We start from the raw sequence: 15,856 nt of genomic DNA on the forward strand, positions 1-15,856 counted from the left end.
CACAGGGACACAGGAGCTGCCTTTCTACTGCTGCCTCATGTGGTCACTTTGTGTCACTGGGGTAAATCTGAATGAAGGATTTTAAATGCCGAATTAACAAAATAAGACATTTGAACTTAGTTATAGAGTTAGCAGTGGATCAACAACTCCTGTGTGCTGGGATGTTAAAATCACTAATTTTCTCTATGGACTTTGGTGTGGGAGAGTGAGTGATTCACAAAAAGACACAAACTGTGGTGTTTAACAGCAGTTGCCTCTTATTGTCATATAAACAACAGCAGAAACATTTGTGGAATGGCTACAAATATTGTTGAAAGAATTATAAATAAAACACATTTCTAAACATATGATTTCCGATTGTGAACATATATGTGTTCGCACGCAGAAAGAACGATACACACGACGAACAATAAAACTGTTTTATTCATAATAATAATTAATAATTTTTCCACCACAAGAAAATTTAACAAAGGCTCACTAGAAAAGTGTTGACGTCTGTGTTCTGTACAGTACTTTGTAAAACTGTCCTCAGCGTGGCACAGCAGCTCATTCAACCCCACAAAAACTTTATTCAAACACTTTTCATATTTACAGATAAAATCCACGATTTAACGCAGCTGTTTAAACATCACAAAACAAAAAAAAAAATGTAGTGTGGCTTTCACGCTAACAGTGGCTGACCTCCAGCTGAGGAGATCTCCCGACGGAGGCTAAATGGCTAACAAGGTAGCGGGCTAGCTAGGGCACAGCTGCTTCCACACATGCTACATGAGTGGTCAGTTATACCACAATTCATGTTCCTGTCTGTTAATATCTCTAAAAAAAGAAACAAACAAAAACGTAACACGCTCATCTCGTTCTGCTTCTTCGCTGATGACCTCGCGTGGCTAGCATTAGCTAGTTTTTCGTTAAAAGGAATGCACTTTGGTTTGGATTCAACCAAATGCCCTGGGTGTTCGTCACAACAACAACAACAGTATAATAATCTGTAATAATCTGAGGTACTGACATGAAAAAACCCAACCACATTAATGCTAATTCTAACAGCCCGCACAAGCTCAAACTGTGAGGAGCTCGACGTGGATGTAGCATTTAGGTAAAAATTTGCTACTAGCAGCCAGTTATCAGTAGGCTAGTGTTAGCTTCACGTGGACAAATTTAAAAAAAAAAAAAGTCAGTGCAGCAGCTAGCGTCTTAGCTGTCAATCGGCTAGTGTTAGCTTAGCCCTGTCGTCAGCAGGCGCCACCTATGTTTTTTACCCAGAGGCGAGGGGGGCGACAGTTTGGCTGATATGTGTCTACGTTTGTGCAGCCATGTTCTACGAGCCCCCCCCCAACGACCACACCCACCATCACCCCACCAACACACACACACACACACAATGTCAGTAGAGTTTGAAGCTACAGTCTGTGATTGGTGCATTTTTATCCTGCTTCTGTAAACGCGAACATGAGATTCCATTTCTGCCACATTTGGCTACGAAATTGTAAAAATTGTGAAATAAAAATATGAAATGAGACAAAGTCAAACGTCGGAGTCTGAAAATAGTGCGTCCACAACAAATATGACACAAATATTCTATAACAAAATCAAATTAAAATTCTAATATAGTAAAAAAAAGTGAAGTATTTTCTCTTGCAAATAACGTGGAAAAAATACGCCAGCCCCACGCCTCTAAGTCGCAATACTTTTTTTTTTGCATATTTGGATCCGGAGTTATGATAACGGGCACTTGATTCATATTCACTCAACAGAAACCTGAGAAGTGTTGGCGCCATCTGGTGGTGACAGCTAATAAAAGCTAAATAATGGTTATTCACTTGTAGATGGAGCAACAAGAAGAAAATGTACTGTAACAACAGAAGAATTTTGTTGTTTAATATTTAATATTTAAAGGGTTTTTGACTGTTGGGAAACCGTGGCACATTCCACTTGTCATCAGAATTCGGAATTTTCAAGTTGTTTCTTTTTTTAAGTTTAAGTGAGTCAGCGAATATATGTACGCTGACTGAGTCAGAACATTTTTTTTTGGTGCATTCCAGTTAGTTGGAAGTCGGAAATTTCCAACCAAAACACTCTCCATAATTTGGATTTCTAACTCCGTAACTCAACGTGAACAATGGCTAGTGTGAGATACTTTGCTTTTCCGACTTATAAACTGGAAAGTGGAGGCGGTGGTGAAGCCACTCCCATTTCTGACTTTCTAGACAAAACTTGTAAATACTTGCTGAATCATCGCCCATGCTATTGTTTTTCTGTGGCTAACTCCTCCCACAATAATCGTCCGATTTTGACCGTAAAGGGCATCAACGCTAGTCCACAGCTTTTCACATTAGTTGTCGGAGTTTCCGAAATATCTGAAATGATCTAAGATGCTAAAGATGATGCTAATGATGCTGTTTGGCGGAACTTTCCATCGGGATGACTTTCACCAAAGTTAGTGTTTGTTGCTATGACATCAACACTAAATGTGTGTGTGTGGGCGTGTTCTGGGTGGGCGTGGCATGGCGAGATACTGAAGGCACAAAGTTACGACTCAGCACTCCTCACTTTAAAAAAACAACAAAAAAACGTAAGAAAAACTTTAAAAACACAATCAACAAACCAATCAAATCTTTAGAAAACAAACACAAACATCAGAGAGGACTGCCCCCCCCGCACGTTCGCCTCCTCCAAGAGGGGGCGGAGCTTCCCCTGAGATGGGCGGAGCAGGTAGTGTCTGTGTTGTACGTTAGAAGTTCCTTCTGTGCGTCGCATCTTTGTCACCGCCCTGCGATCTTCTTCATCTTCCTCGTCGTCGTCGTCACTGCGTGGCCCGATTATCGGGGTGCGTTAAGATACGTTAGCGTGTTTTTTTATGTGTTCGTGTGAGGGAACAAGCTTTTCAAAAACATCGCACATACCCACATTCAAGTATACGATATAAACGGCACACGATCGTAAATATTTAGATTAATAAATATCAATTAAAGTGTACTCAATAAATAAGAAGCATCTTTTAAACAACCCTACCCTCCTCGCTCCAATCACACGGATTGATCTTTAATACTAAACTGATCAACACTGATTGATCAGAGTTCCTATAACTGGTCATTTTGATATTTCACACGTTGGCTCAAATCTACGATATCTTAGGAACATGTTTTACGTCTTTATCTCAGCGCTAAGTGAAGTTTGTAAACCACTCACTCTCCCACACCAAACCCCATAGAGAAAATCAGTGATTTTGGCTCGCGGGGACACAGAAGCTGCTGGTCTACTGCTGCCTCGTGTGGTCACGTCTCAACGATCTCAACGATGGATTTCAAACGCCAAAGTCACAAAATAAGACATTTGAACTTATTGATGGAAGCAGCAGTGGATCAACAACTGTGTGCTGTGACGTTAAAATCACTGATTTTCTCAATGGAGTTTGGTGTGAGTATGAAAAACAGTTTAACGGTGAGATTTTTTTTTTTTTTTTTTTAAATAGCGTAGAACGGAGTACGTGTTCTTTACTTGGTATGGACTCGTGTGCGTGTGACCAGTGTGGAAATTAAAATCTTGGTTCAACGTCTAGCAGAACCAGAAGGTTAGGTCTCTATAAACGGCAAACCTCTTCAGACCAACAGTGCAGTAATGCAGTGCTACAGTCTTTGGTCCTAAAATATGACTCCGGACTCACGTTTCTCCACACGGAGCCTGTGTGTGTGTGTGTGTGTGATAATTTGAGGCAGCTGAGCTCAAGTTACAGTAAAGTTGAAGAACTCTTAAACTCCCAAAACTTAACAGTCGTCTAAACAATACAACTGTGCTATGATGAGACTTCTCTGTGCCTGCAATTTGATTCGCTTAAACATGAAAACTTACAATAGCTGTTCCTTTTAAAATGCTCTTTGAAAGACTTTGGTTTCTAAAACTTTTTTATTTCCTTTTAAATTATAAAAGCCCTTTGATTTATAATTTTTTTTACTTCCATTAAACCTCCTTTCGTCGACTTTCCTCTTCTTTTTCAGCAGCCATTTTGTGTCAGATGACGTTGATTGAGTGAAAATGCTGCTGGTTAACCTGTTTCCCTTCTCTTTCTCCTTCTTCACCTCCTGACTCACTCTGCTAACCTTCACAACACTTTTTAAAAACACAAACATATTAATATGAGGAGTTAAAAAAAAGATTTCATCATTCTGTCTGTGCTTTGTAAGGCTGGGCAGTGGTGAGCTAACAGGCTATGGCTAAAAAGAGGCTAAGGCTAGCTACCCAGACTGCCAAAAGAAGGCAAATATTGAGCCAGCTGTTGCTAGCTGACCGAGTCAAAGTTTGCTAGGCTAACAGTGTGACGGCTAAACACAAACCAGTAGCTGCCTAACGACAACCACTGTCGGTAAACAGTTAGTTAGCTAATCTGACAGGCACAAGGCTAGCTAAGAGAGTTAGCTGCTAACAGGTAGATCAGGTGCGTAAGTTAACCAGGCACACTAGGGTGAGCTTTAGCTCACTAGAGTAGCTTTAGCATGCTACTCGTTTTGTAGCCTCAGTATTAAAAAAATATGGCTGGGCACTGAAACCTGGTTCCAATATGGCACCAGTTGTTGTTGTTGTTAAAATAACAGTTAGCATTTAGCATCACTGCCTCCTTCACTAACCACTGAATCACACTGTAAATGAGCTTTTTACCGTACTAATTTGAATGCCCTTTTTTTAAGGCTGTATTTTGAATTATTTGTCAGTTTACTTCATGGATCTTCTTTGGTGTTTTACGTCGTTAATGTTGCAACACTGCCTTCTTCTCTTTTCTTCCCTGGCGAAGCCTCACACAAGCACAAACAAGTCTTTGCAGATGATTAACTGAAGGTTTTATCACTGATTAACCCTCAGAGTGGTCAGAACAGACGTGCCGCCACAGTGTCAACCGAGGATAACATGCATTTAGCTTCAGAAAGATAACTATCCCCTGTTATTATCAACTGTAACCTTATTTTATTGAAAGGTTTGAGGGGTTTCTTCATGTCTAGGTGAATCCTATCTGTCTGTGAAGGTTCCCAGTCATCCAGGTCAATGTATCTTCCGGAGTGTAGATCCAGGCAACTGGACTTGACCCTTCACCTCTCACCAGATGTGGCCTCTTTGGTCCTGAGAACCCTGACCCATTTGGATGAGAGGTGAAACATCTAAACTCAAGCAGGTCCAGATGCCTACATCTACGCTCGAGAACGGTCCTTCAAACCTGAATAAAATAAGGAAAACATTTTTATTTTCCAGTCCAGAAATCCGTTCCGCATTTCAGAAAACTGCAGTTTGACCTACTTCTTTGACCCAAGTATCAAAAGACGCCCTGTAAGCACTCACTGTATTTGAGAGTTGCATTTTTTTCCCTCTGTGGTCGTGTTAAGGCAAAACTCGTCCAGTTTCTCTCAGACTTGTGTAGTTACAAGCTCCACGAGAACCTTTGGAGCCCTCAAACGCGATGCAAAGGCTACCCTCAAGCTGGACACGCTACATAGCGAGTTGAGACCAGGCTTAAGTTCAACTAAATGGATTTTCTGCTAAAAGAAAACAAAAAAGCCTTGTTCCCTCCTTCAGCACCATGTTTATGAGAGTGTGTTGTATTTGTGTTTGGAGCTACAGAGAAGTGTAGTGTGTTAAATATTTGTTGAGACTGACAACGCACCCCGGTTGATCAATCAGGTTTCCTCATGCTCCACTTACGTCCAAGTCTTGCCTTTCTGCACACGTTAGCATCCCAGTGCAAAGCTCCTACGATTGTGTTAGTTTTGAATGCACCCCAACAACGCTGTGAAAAACCACTGCGAACAAAAACAAGCACTCCTCAGAAATGGATGAACCAGCTGTTTTCAGGTCAGTCTGGTTGCTCACCACAGCGAGTGGGGTGCATTCAATCTCAGCTGACCAGTTTGGGCAGAACTGTTCTAGGCTGGATGTTTCCATTGGCGTCAGTAATTGTGGCTAAGTTAGTCCTGGTTTTGGAGGTGGATGATATGGTGGTTGAGGAGGTGGTAGCTAGTTTGGGGATGGAGGTGTTGGCACCTTCGGAGTTGCTTGTGGCCCGTTTGGATGACGAGCTCTTGTCCCCTGTGGTGGTTCCTGCTGGCGGCTTCGGAAGCCGCCTCCTTAGCCATGCATGGCGCAGAGCTTGACTGGGCGTCATTCTGATCGCCGGGTCCCACTCCAGACACTGTTTGAGGAAGTCCAGGAACAGTGGGTCATCGCAACCTTTCAGGGCTGCATTCAAGTTTTTGCTGCCTGGCGGGCCGCGTACTTTCCCCCGCCGCGACCGTCCGCCGTTCAGCACAGTGGTGCCATCAGGCAGTGTGGTGACAGTGCAGTACCGTGGGTAGCCTTTGGATGACACAAAGTTCTTGGCTCGTTTGGAGGAGTCGAGGAGCTTCTGGCTGGGCATGCCCAACAGTTCGACGATGCAGGCCATCTGGTCGGATTCATCCTCACCTGGTAACAACGGGTAACCAGTCAGCAGCTCAGCCAGAATGCAGCCCAGGGACCACATGTCGATGGGCATCCCATACCTGGAACCTGGATGAGAGGGCAGAGGTCAATCAGTGCTAATGAATCATTTTACAGACCAAACCAAAGGACTATGTTACCTTCCAGGCAGACTCCATACAGAACACTTCCATAACAATCGACTTCCAGAGAGGTTCTGGAAGTTACTGGCACTGTGACCGACTTTGAATTCAGGATTTTTGTCACAGTAGCAGTTAGCCACCCAGGTGAAATTCTGGTGTTTGCAAAAAAACCCTCAAAGCTTTGACTAAGGGTCTTACCTAGAATGACCTCTGGAGCTCGATAGAACCTGGACTGGATGTAGGTGTAAACTCTTTGATGTTCATAACAACTAGAACCAAAGTCGATGACCTTGAGACACAAGAGACGGACAACAAAAATGTTTCAGAACAACTTTTAAAAACTAACACAGGTAAACATCAATCTCTTGGCTGTTTTACCTTGATGCCGCTGCGTCCCTGCTGCTTCAGTAAAATGTTCTCGGGCTTGAGGTCGCAGTGAATGATGCGGCTCTTGTGCAGCGAGTCCAGGCACTGCAGGATGGAGTGGGCAAACTTCCTGACCAGTGGAAGGCTGAAGCCCTGGTACTTGTTCTTCTTGATGAGCTCGTACAGGTTCATGCTGAGAAGCTCGAAGGTCATGCAGATGTGGTTCCGGAAGGTGAAGTTTTCCAGCATGTGGATGACGTTCATGCTCGAGTCCTTGTCCTGCTTCTTCAGGTGCTCCAAGATGCGGATCTCCTCTGCCACTTGCCGGTGGAAGCGCTTCTCGTTGCGCACCATCTTCAGGGCCACGTGGGTCTGCGTCTTGTGGTCGAAGGCCTTCACGACCTGCAGAGAAGTTAGAAACACAACGTAGTCTGTTGTATTAATCTTAAATATACAATAACTTTAAACGTTGTGAAATCAAAAAAGGAGCTCATACTTGTCCAAAGCTTCCTTTGCCAATGACCTTTAGGGCCTCGAAGCGGTAGAAGATGTGGTCATGTGGGACGTGGATGTACGACCCTTGATCGTCATCATAGCCCCCGTTGTTGGCTCCGCCCATCACCCCTGTCCTCTTCTTAGCATTGGGACCAACAAAATATACTGGAGAGAAAAAGCAGTTTTAATATCGACCAATGGAGATTAAAGGAATAGTTGACGACACAGGTCTACGATTTCTTAAGAACAATATCTTTTCAGATATCGTAGACTGAAACTGACGTTGATTTTGGAGGGCGAGTGTTTTGTTAAGTGGCTAAAACCCTCACCTTCAAGGTAGCTGAAAACCTCGTGATGTTCATACGTGGACATTTTGGACATGAACTGCTTCATGGCCTGCTCCGGGGACATGGGGGTGGGCTTTGGCTTGCTGTCCGCCGACTTGTTGGAGGCAGCGCTACCCTGGCGGCAGTGGTGGGCGGGGTCTGAGCCTGAGGACGGCCGGTCGGACAGCGGCGGGCCCGGCCGTGAGGAGCTGAGCGGAGCCAGGCCGTTGGGCTGCGAGGTCAGCACGGGCCGCTTGTTGGTGTTCTCCTCGTACAACTGCGTGATGTGCACATGTGACTGGACCGAGTCTGACATGGTGGTTTTGGAGGTTCCCTAAAACAGATTAGAGAGAGCTATTTAGCCTCTTTCATACTAAAAATTAGCAGGTTTTTTATCCGCTACAACCTGAAACAAACCAGAAACAAAACGAATCGGGCGAAAAAATTAAACCGATAACACTATGAAGCTCAGTGACGATGTTACCTAACTCCCGGTGGACTGTACACTGAAAGGTACAATATCGCCCTCCTATGTTCAAAGTTCTGATTACAACGTATTTATTCTTGTTCTGACAAAATCTCGCCACCACAAAAACCCCACATAAATCATACTTTACGATACGTGGTTTTCGGTCGGGAAAAGTGCGCTAACTTCTCTAACCGTTTTTTTAAAAACCGTGTAAAGAAAATTGCGATAAAGAGTTTCCATAGGAATAAACAGGGAGTGTCATGTTACAGCAGTTAATCCTTCCTCTGCTGCGATTTGTTTACCGTTCGTTCTCTCGTCTCCCTTCGTACCTTTTTCGGACACCAACTCCTCCGACACCCATTCAGATAACAAAACTCGTAGCTTGCTTTCACGGGTTTTTGTAATTATTATTATTATCTGTTGTCGTCGTTGCTGTTTTACTGAAACATCGCATCACTGTCTCCTCCCCCTTCTTCTCCTTCTATCCCCGATGATCCTGAACAGGTTTCACATGCTTTTCCAAACATTCTGTGCCGGCTGCCATTTTGTTTCCCCCATTGAAAAAAAAAAATGAACGCAGACAAAAAACACGGTCGCCTGCCTCGTCGTCATCTGAGCACAGAGAGCGGCGGTGACCATCATCTGCCTTTGATCCGCGCCGGCAGCAGACGCGGATCAAAGGCAGCGGCGTGCATCCTTAAGAAGACGAAGAAAACTTTGAAATCATCTTTGAACTGTGACTGAATAAACGCTTACAAACAACTGAACTGAAACTAGACTTTTAAAACGTGTTTACTAATACCAATAATAGTCCGACCGTCGTTTCAGACCATTTATGAACGAATGATGCCGAGTCATTTCAAATACAAACATAAAAGACAAAAAAATAAACAGCCCAAACATGACTCAGCTGAAATGCATTCGTCATAGTCCATAATGAAGCGTGCTATATTTTTTTTTTTTATCTTGATATCCGATAATCCAATATTCCCTGTTTTTGCCGATAATAACTGAATAATACACTTTATTTGAAAACACCCACGGACACAAAAAGCAAATAAAGTATAAAAACAGTAACGATATTATCGGCATCATATCGGCATATTTGATACATATCGGCAAACACTTAAAATCCCTTGATGTGATTAAGCTGCTAGTGCCCTCTACAGCCATTCATTTGTTTACGTCTATTTATTTTTGCACAATTTCACGACAGGTAAAACATGCAAGAGAACTATAAAATAATGTTAATGACAAACAAGACACAACACTGAAATTAAATCAAATACACTTTCACCAAACTGCTGTCGTGTATAGGCACGTGAATATTCCGAATAAAAACAAAAAATACTGTAATTATACCACAAAGAAAACATCCACTTAAATCTATTTTCTTCAGAGAAAACGCAGGTAAACAAGCAGCTCGATCAATTTAATAATGTCATCATAAATAATCAATATCTGTCTGTCTTTGTCTCTCGCTCAGTGAGTCACTCCCTGTTGCCACGGCGACCAGCACACCTGGGCCCTTTCACATGACAGGCGGAGCCTTTGGATTCAGTTCAGTGTTTAAGCACACACACACACAACCAGTCTCTCAGAAATGCCTCATTAGGACCAGGTTTTAGTCTCCTGGTCCTGACAAGGTCAGCGCTTATTAAGGTCCTGAAGAGGAAACAAGTACAGGAACACACACACACGGCAAAGTGACCCAGTTTTAAGACGTGTGTGTTATTGTTTGAATAATTTCCTTATTTTTACACCACACACACACACACGTGTGATTGTGTGTGTACATGTTGTCACTAGTTACAGTGACACGTGAGAACAGAATGTTTGGCTCTCATCTGACTCACACACTCACACACACACACACACACACACACACAGGACCAAAAGTATTTGTTCCATTATTGATCGATCAGCTGACTTCCTCCTTGATTGAGTGATCGTACAGTCAGTCCTCAATAATTAAATAGGTCAGCCTTATTCAACTGTGTGTTATCATGACTGAGCTGTGAGCGCCCCCTGCCCTGAGAGGCAGGCAACTGACGTTTGTAAACCACTCCGCTCACTCCCAAAGTGACCACACGAGGCAGCAGTAGACCAGCAGCTCCTGTGTCCCTGCGAGCTCAAATCGCTGATTTTCTCTGTGGGGTTTGGTGTTGGAGAGTGAGCGGTTTACAAACTTCAGTTTCCTGTTGATGAATATGGGTGTTATGAACGTGATGATGATGTAATATCCACGCGTGTGTGTGTGTGTGTGTGTGTACCGTCAGTGGGTGGTGGTTGTTGTTCCGCAGCGGCGGCAGGGCGGCGGGCGACGTCGTCTGAGAGCCGCTGTGACCAGGAGAGTAGACCGGCTCGCCCACTTTGCCTGGAAATAAACCACAAAAAAAAGATGAGTTTTATCATTTTATTTTGGAGGGTGAGTGCGATTTCCTGTCGTCTCCGGTACAAAATATGAGTCCGGTGTGTTTTTGCTTTGATGTTTGAGTTTAAATTTGCATTAAAAGGGCTGAGAAACACAGGCAGAACATTAGTGTTTGATTTTTCTTCAAAAGTTAACCGTAAACCAATTATTTTCATAAACTGTTTTTATGTCTTTTAAAATGACATTTAACACAATTCTTCAATTTAAATAATCCCAACAATCATCATTACTGACTGATTTTAATCCGTTTATGTGACCAATTAGTGATAAAAAATAATCAGTAGTTGCAGCTGTAGTGTGATGCTGGTTCTGCTCAGACCGGAAAGACCCAGGACCGGATCTCCTAAGAGGATGAAGGTTTTAATATAGACTGATAATCCCACACACACACATTCTCTCGCTCAGGTTTGCATCGTCTGCCTCAAACACCAACAATTGTCATTTTATCAAGGAACTATGGCGATCACAAGAAGATTAATCTACGGTCACAGGCGCGTTTGTCTGTTTTTAGTCAGGACGTGATGTCACAGAGGGGACTGCGGGCGAGGGGCGGAGCCTCGCAGACAGATGGCGCGTGCTGCCGCCTTTAATCTGAGCGAATAATCCTGTTAATGGAGATGAGTACGAACGTCACACTGTGACACAACTACACAGCAGAGAACACACACACACTCAACCTGTAACACACACACACACACACACTTATTTACTTTTTTCAAACAAGGAAGCCCCTTTAATCTGAAAAATATATTTTATCCATTTGACTTAAAGGTTTATGTAATAAAACGACATCAGTTTAAGTCTACAGTATCGTTAGAACATGTTTCACGTCTTTATCTCACTGTGAGACAGACTTTTCCAACAGGAAACTGAAGTTTGTAAACCACTCACTCTCCCACACCAAAGCCCATAGAGAAAAGCAGCGCTTTTAGCTCACGGGGGACACAGGAGCTGCTGGTCTACTGCTGCCTCGTGTGGTCACTCTGTGTAATTTAAGTTAATGTGAACGCCTGATTTTGAATGCCGAATTAACAAAATAACACACGTGAACTTAGTGATGGAGGCAGCAGCGCATCAGCAACTCCTGTGTGCTTGTGATGTTAAAATCACTGATTTTCTCTATGGGCTTTGGTGTGTGAGGCCAAACGGTTTAAAACCTTGAGTTTCTCGTCAGAAAAGTCCGTCTAACAGTGACATAAAGCAGTCGACATGTTCTTCAGACATCACAGGCTTTAGCTGATGCAGGTTTTTATTCTCGTGTCCCTCGCAGACACAGGAAGTGCCCTCATGTGTATGTAACACACTGAAAACAGAGCCAGTAAACAACACTTCAGAAACGACCCCTTTAAGGCACATCTGAAGATGCAGTGTAACCGATCGTGACCTATATTCAAATGACACCTCAATCCTTTTTTTTCACAGCTCTGTCCTCCGTCAGCGCCGCCTCCACACTGTACGGAACACCGGAGAACACGCGCGCCATTCCTCACCACGGGCCGCCTGACAGATGCACGCTAACAGAGTGGAACAGCAGCGCGCTGAATGTGAACCCGACACCAGGCTGGAAATGCCAGAGTGCCGGCGAGCGGCCGCGGCATGCTGCTCGACCGGACGGGTGGGAAAATCTGGAGCAACGTGTGTGTGTGTGCAGCTCAGAGAGGTTCACACAGTGACCTGTAAAGTACCAAGGAGGAGGAAGTAAGACATAATGTCCCTTTAATCATTTTAACTGTGTCTACGTCCCAACGACGCTCCTGTAGAAAAACACCTGGCCGCAACTGTCAAAAAGCAGGAACTCAATAATAATTCTCACAACATCTTTACTGTAAAACTTCACTGAACCTGCAATAGTTTAAATCTGCGATATCTGCTTTCACATAGAGAAAATCAGGGATGTTGACACCACAGCACATAGGAGTTGTTGATCCACTGCTGCCTCCATCACTAAGTTTACATGTGTACCTCAGTGATTTGTTCAGATTTACCTCAGTGACACAAAGTGACCACACGAGGCAGCAGCAGACCAGCAGCTCCTGTGTCCCTGTGAGCTTAAGTCATTGATTTTTGGTGTGGACCTGGATAGTCCGTAATATTTAGCATGTTTTGGCTCAAATTTAGACATACTAACCTAAAGTGTGTTTTAATATGTGTTTAATTTCTTCAAAATAAGAATATCGTTTCGTTTTTGTAGACTTAGAAAGAGCCTTTTAAATGTACTTTGCACAGAAGAGTCAACTGTTTATGCAATCTGCATTCTCACCATTACATGTCAGTAAAGGCCTCATCGACACGGAAAGACTGAAATTTCCCCAAATACGATCTTTATCCTTTTTCGTTCTTTACGACATTTTCTGTAAACACGATAAGTTTTTAAGAAATTCATACACGGTAAAACTCTCCAAAAATTATTCTAAACACTGTCGTACATTTGCCGGGCCTGTATGTGGCGCTGTAACACTGCTACGGAAATGACGCTAGCACTGTGTACAAAACTCCAAACACAACAAGAAGACGACGGGATGGAGAGAGCAAGAGGGGTGGGGCTATGACATCATTAATCTCCGTATTGCGTATTTCCTTAACGGTTGTTTTTACAAAAACGCAAGAGTGCCGTTTAGATTTTTTTCCGAAAATTGCACTTCAGGTCACCCAAACGCAGATTCCACGTATCAGACTAAAAGTTACGATACGTTACAAAACTTCTGCGTACTCTCACATTCTTACATTTGTTATCGGAACTTCTGGATACCCACCATACAAACACATGAACACTTCTGTCATATTTGTTTCACGATAAATCAGTCGTACACGTAGTACTATTAAATGTGTAGTCGTAGACATGTTGCTATGCTGTTAATATGCACTAAATACCACATCCAGCCTCCATGTTCAACCGGAACACAGTAAACTCCGACTTCCCAGTTCCGATTTTAGGAAACGCAACGTAGCATTGTTCTCACACACTGGACCTTTAACTCCGAGGATTCACAACAAACTATTTCTGATTTTTCTTAAAAATGCACACAGATTGCTAGCCCAAGATACATTTGTTATATACTTTTTACGACTTCTCAATCAGAACACGATACACTCCCAGTTCCGACTTCCCAGTTCCGATGAAAGCGGAAACGGAACATAGCACACTGGACCTTTAACCCTGAGCATTCACAACAAACTATTACCGATTTTCCAGTTAACCAGGTTACGGGCAGAACATGACATTGACACTCGTAATAACATACCATAATAACAACAGTACGACGCTAAAACACCGGGTGACCTCACACTGAACCGAACCGGAGCTGGAGGCCACGGATTTACCCCAGCAACCGAAAACACCCACACGAAAACAGCCAAACACGGTCCCCACGAAGCAGAAAAAGACAAAAAGACACGGGGGGAAATGTGTCCACGGACCGCGGTGGTGTTATAAAGGCATCATACAGCGTCACAGTGTGGATTAAAGCGGCAGTAAAGCACTCGGAGAGCTGTCTCGATCTGCTGGTTAGCTCTCTAAAAATAAACCTGACAGACACAGAGAAGAAGAAGCTGGAGACGCTTCAATTCTCCTGTTTTTGACCCCTTTAAATCCACACATTCACACCGCACACGTCTGCCTTTCATGACATTATACTGTTAATTAAATTAACACGGGGGGACACAAAAAAAGACAATTTCTGTGATAATCCCTGTCTGTTTTGTTAGTGATTCACCGCAGCTGCTAGCTTCATTCACTCATCCCCTGTCATTTCTCGTAGACCACACTCGGCGGCGCGTCCCTGACACACTGCCCGGGCTGAGGCGCCCCGCGGCCGGATACACAGGCTGTGCTCACCCGTCGGAAGGACCGAGGCTCCGGGCTTCTTGGTTAACATGGCGGCCGCTCCTCTCCTCTCCTCTGGGCACACAGAGGCAGGACGCCTCCTCTTCCTCCATCCGCAGCTCCTCCTCTTCCTCCTCCCACTTCCCCCTCCCCTCCGGAATCACTCGTCAACTCACGGCGTCACTGACGTAACAATAATAATAACACTTATGTCAACAACGCCGTCATTATGCACGTTTTTCCCCTTCCCCTAAATTCACTGTTTGTACACGTGTCGTTACACACTTTTAATTTGTTTTCAAATACAAACGCATGTCTTCAAATTTTATACGATTTGTATGATTATAAACTTTGTGAAATAATATAAATGAAAATATTATGATGATATTGCACTGATATCACAACAAAAATTGTACGCTAAGCTAAGGACATTACAATTACTACATTATTATTAGTACTATTTAAAATGTACTTACAAACAAATTTACAATTTGAAAGTTATTGCACGCTTTCTCAAAGAAATACATTTTGTGACTGTGCGGACAGGACAGTGTGCACTGACTGTGTATGATCGCCATCTGCTGGACTGGAATGAGAGCGCAAATACGCGGGCGCAGAATACTACACTGATGCGTACTTGCGTTTTAATACAGCGCCCCCTACACGTAGACCTTGCATAGGCAAGCTCGCTCTCAGACTTTTCCAACAGGACACTGAAGTGTTTCCACACCACACCAAAGTCCATGGAGAAAATCACTGATTTTAGCTCGCGGCCGACACAGGAGCTGCTGGTCTACTGCTGCCTCCTGTGGTCACTTTGTGTCACTGAGGCAAATCTCAACAAAGGATTTCAAAAGCCGAATTCTCAAGTGGATCAGTGCAGTGGATCAACAACTCCTGTGTGCTGTGACGTTAAAATCACTGATTTTCTCTATGGGGTTTGGTGTGGGAGAGTGAGTGGTTTACAAACTTCAGTTTCCTGTTTTAAATGTGTTCGTAAGACATTACAGACGATCAAAGATTGAACTTTGTGTCAATATAACACAAATATAACACAATATCAACCACTCACTCTCCTACACCAAAGTCCATAGAGAAAAGCAGCAATTTTAGACACAGGAGCTGCTGGTCTACTGCTGCCTCAATCTCAATGAAGGATTTCAGAAGCCGAAGTCGAAATAATAACACGTTTGAACTTACTGATCGGAGGCAGCAGTGGATCTGTGCTGTGTGAGTGTGTGTGTGTGTGTGATGTGATGGTAAAATCGCTGATTTTCTCTATGGGGTTTGGTGTGGGAGAGTGAGCGCTTTTCTAATCTGAAGCAGATTTTATTTGTTAAAGCCTGTTGTTAATTGGCCGAA

The 15,856-nt window shown here is 43.5% G+C and overlaps 1 protein-coding gene across 2 annotated transcripts; it reads right to left on the reverse strand.

Moving 5' to 3' along the window:
- Positions 1 to 405: 405 nt before the first annotated feature.
- On the reverse strand, positions 406 to 14,626 carry dyrk2 (dual-specificity tyrosine-(Y)-phosphorylation regulated kinase 2). 2 transcript variants are annotated; one of them, XM_058624596.1, is made up of 7 exons: positions 14,507 to 14,626; positions 10,511 to 10,614; positions 7,772 to 8,102; positions 7,444 to 7,607; positions 6,960 to 7,349; positions 6,780 to 6,870; positions 406 to 6,528 (listed from the first exon to the last, which is right to left on the reverse strand). In XM_058624596.1, the coding sequence occupies exons 1-7, from the start codon at positions 14,544 to 14,546 to the stop codon at positions 5,879 to 5,881; spliced, it is 1,770 nt and encodes a 589-aa protein (XP_058480579.1). In that variant the 5' UTR covers positions 14,547 to 14,626; the 3' UTR covers positions 406 to 5,878. The 2 variants fall into 2 exon arrangements, with proteins under 2 accessions (XP_058480579.1, XP_058480580.1); XM_058624597.1 differs by lacking the exons at positions 10,511 to 10,614; positions 14,507 to 14,626 and adding an exon at positions 8,567 to 8,804.
- Between the last annotated feature and the right edge of the window lie 1,230 nt (positions 14,627 to 15,856).

This window comes from Solea solea, chromosome 3 (genome assembly GCF_958295425.1).
Source record: "Solea solea chromosome 3, fSolSol10.1, whole genome shotgun sequence".
NCBI lineage: Eukaryota > Metazoa > Chordata > Actinopteri > Pleuronectiformes > Soleidae > Solea > Solea solea.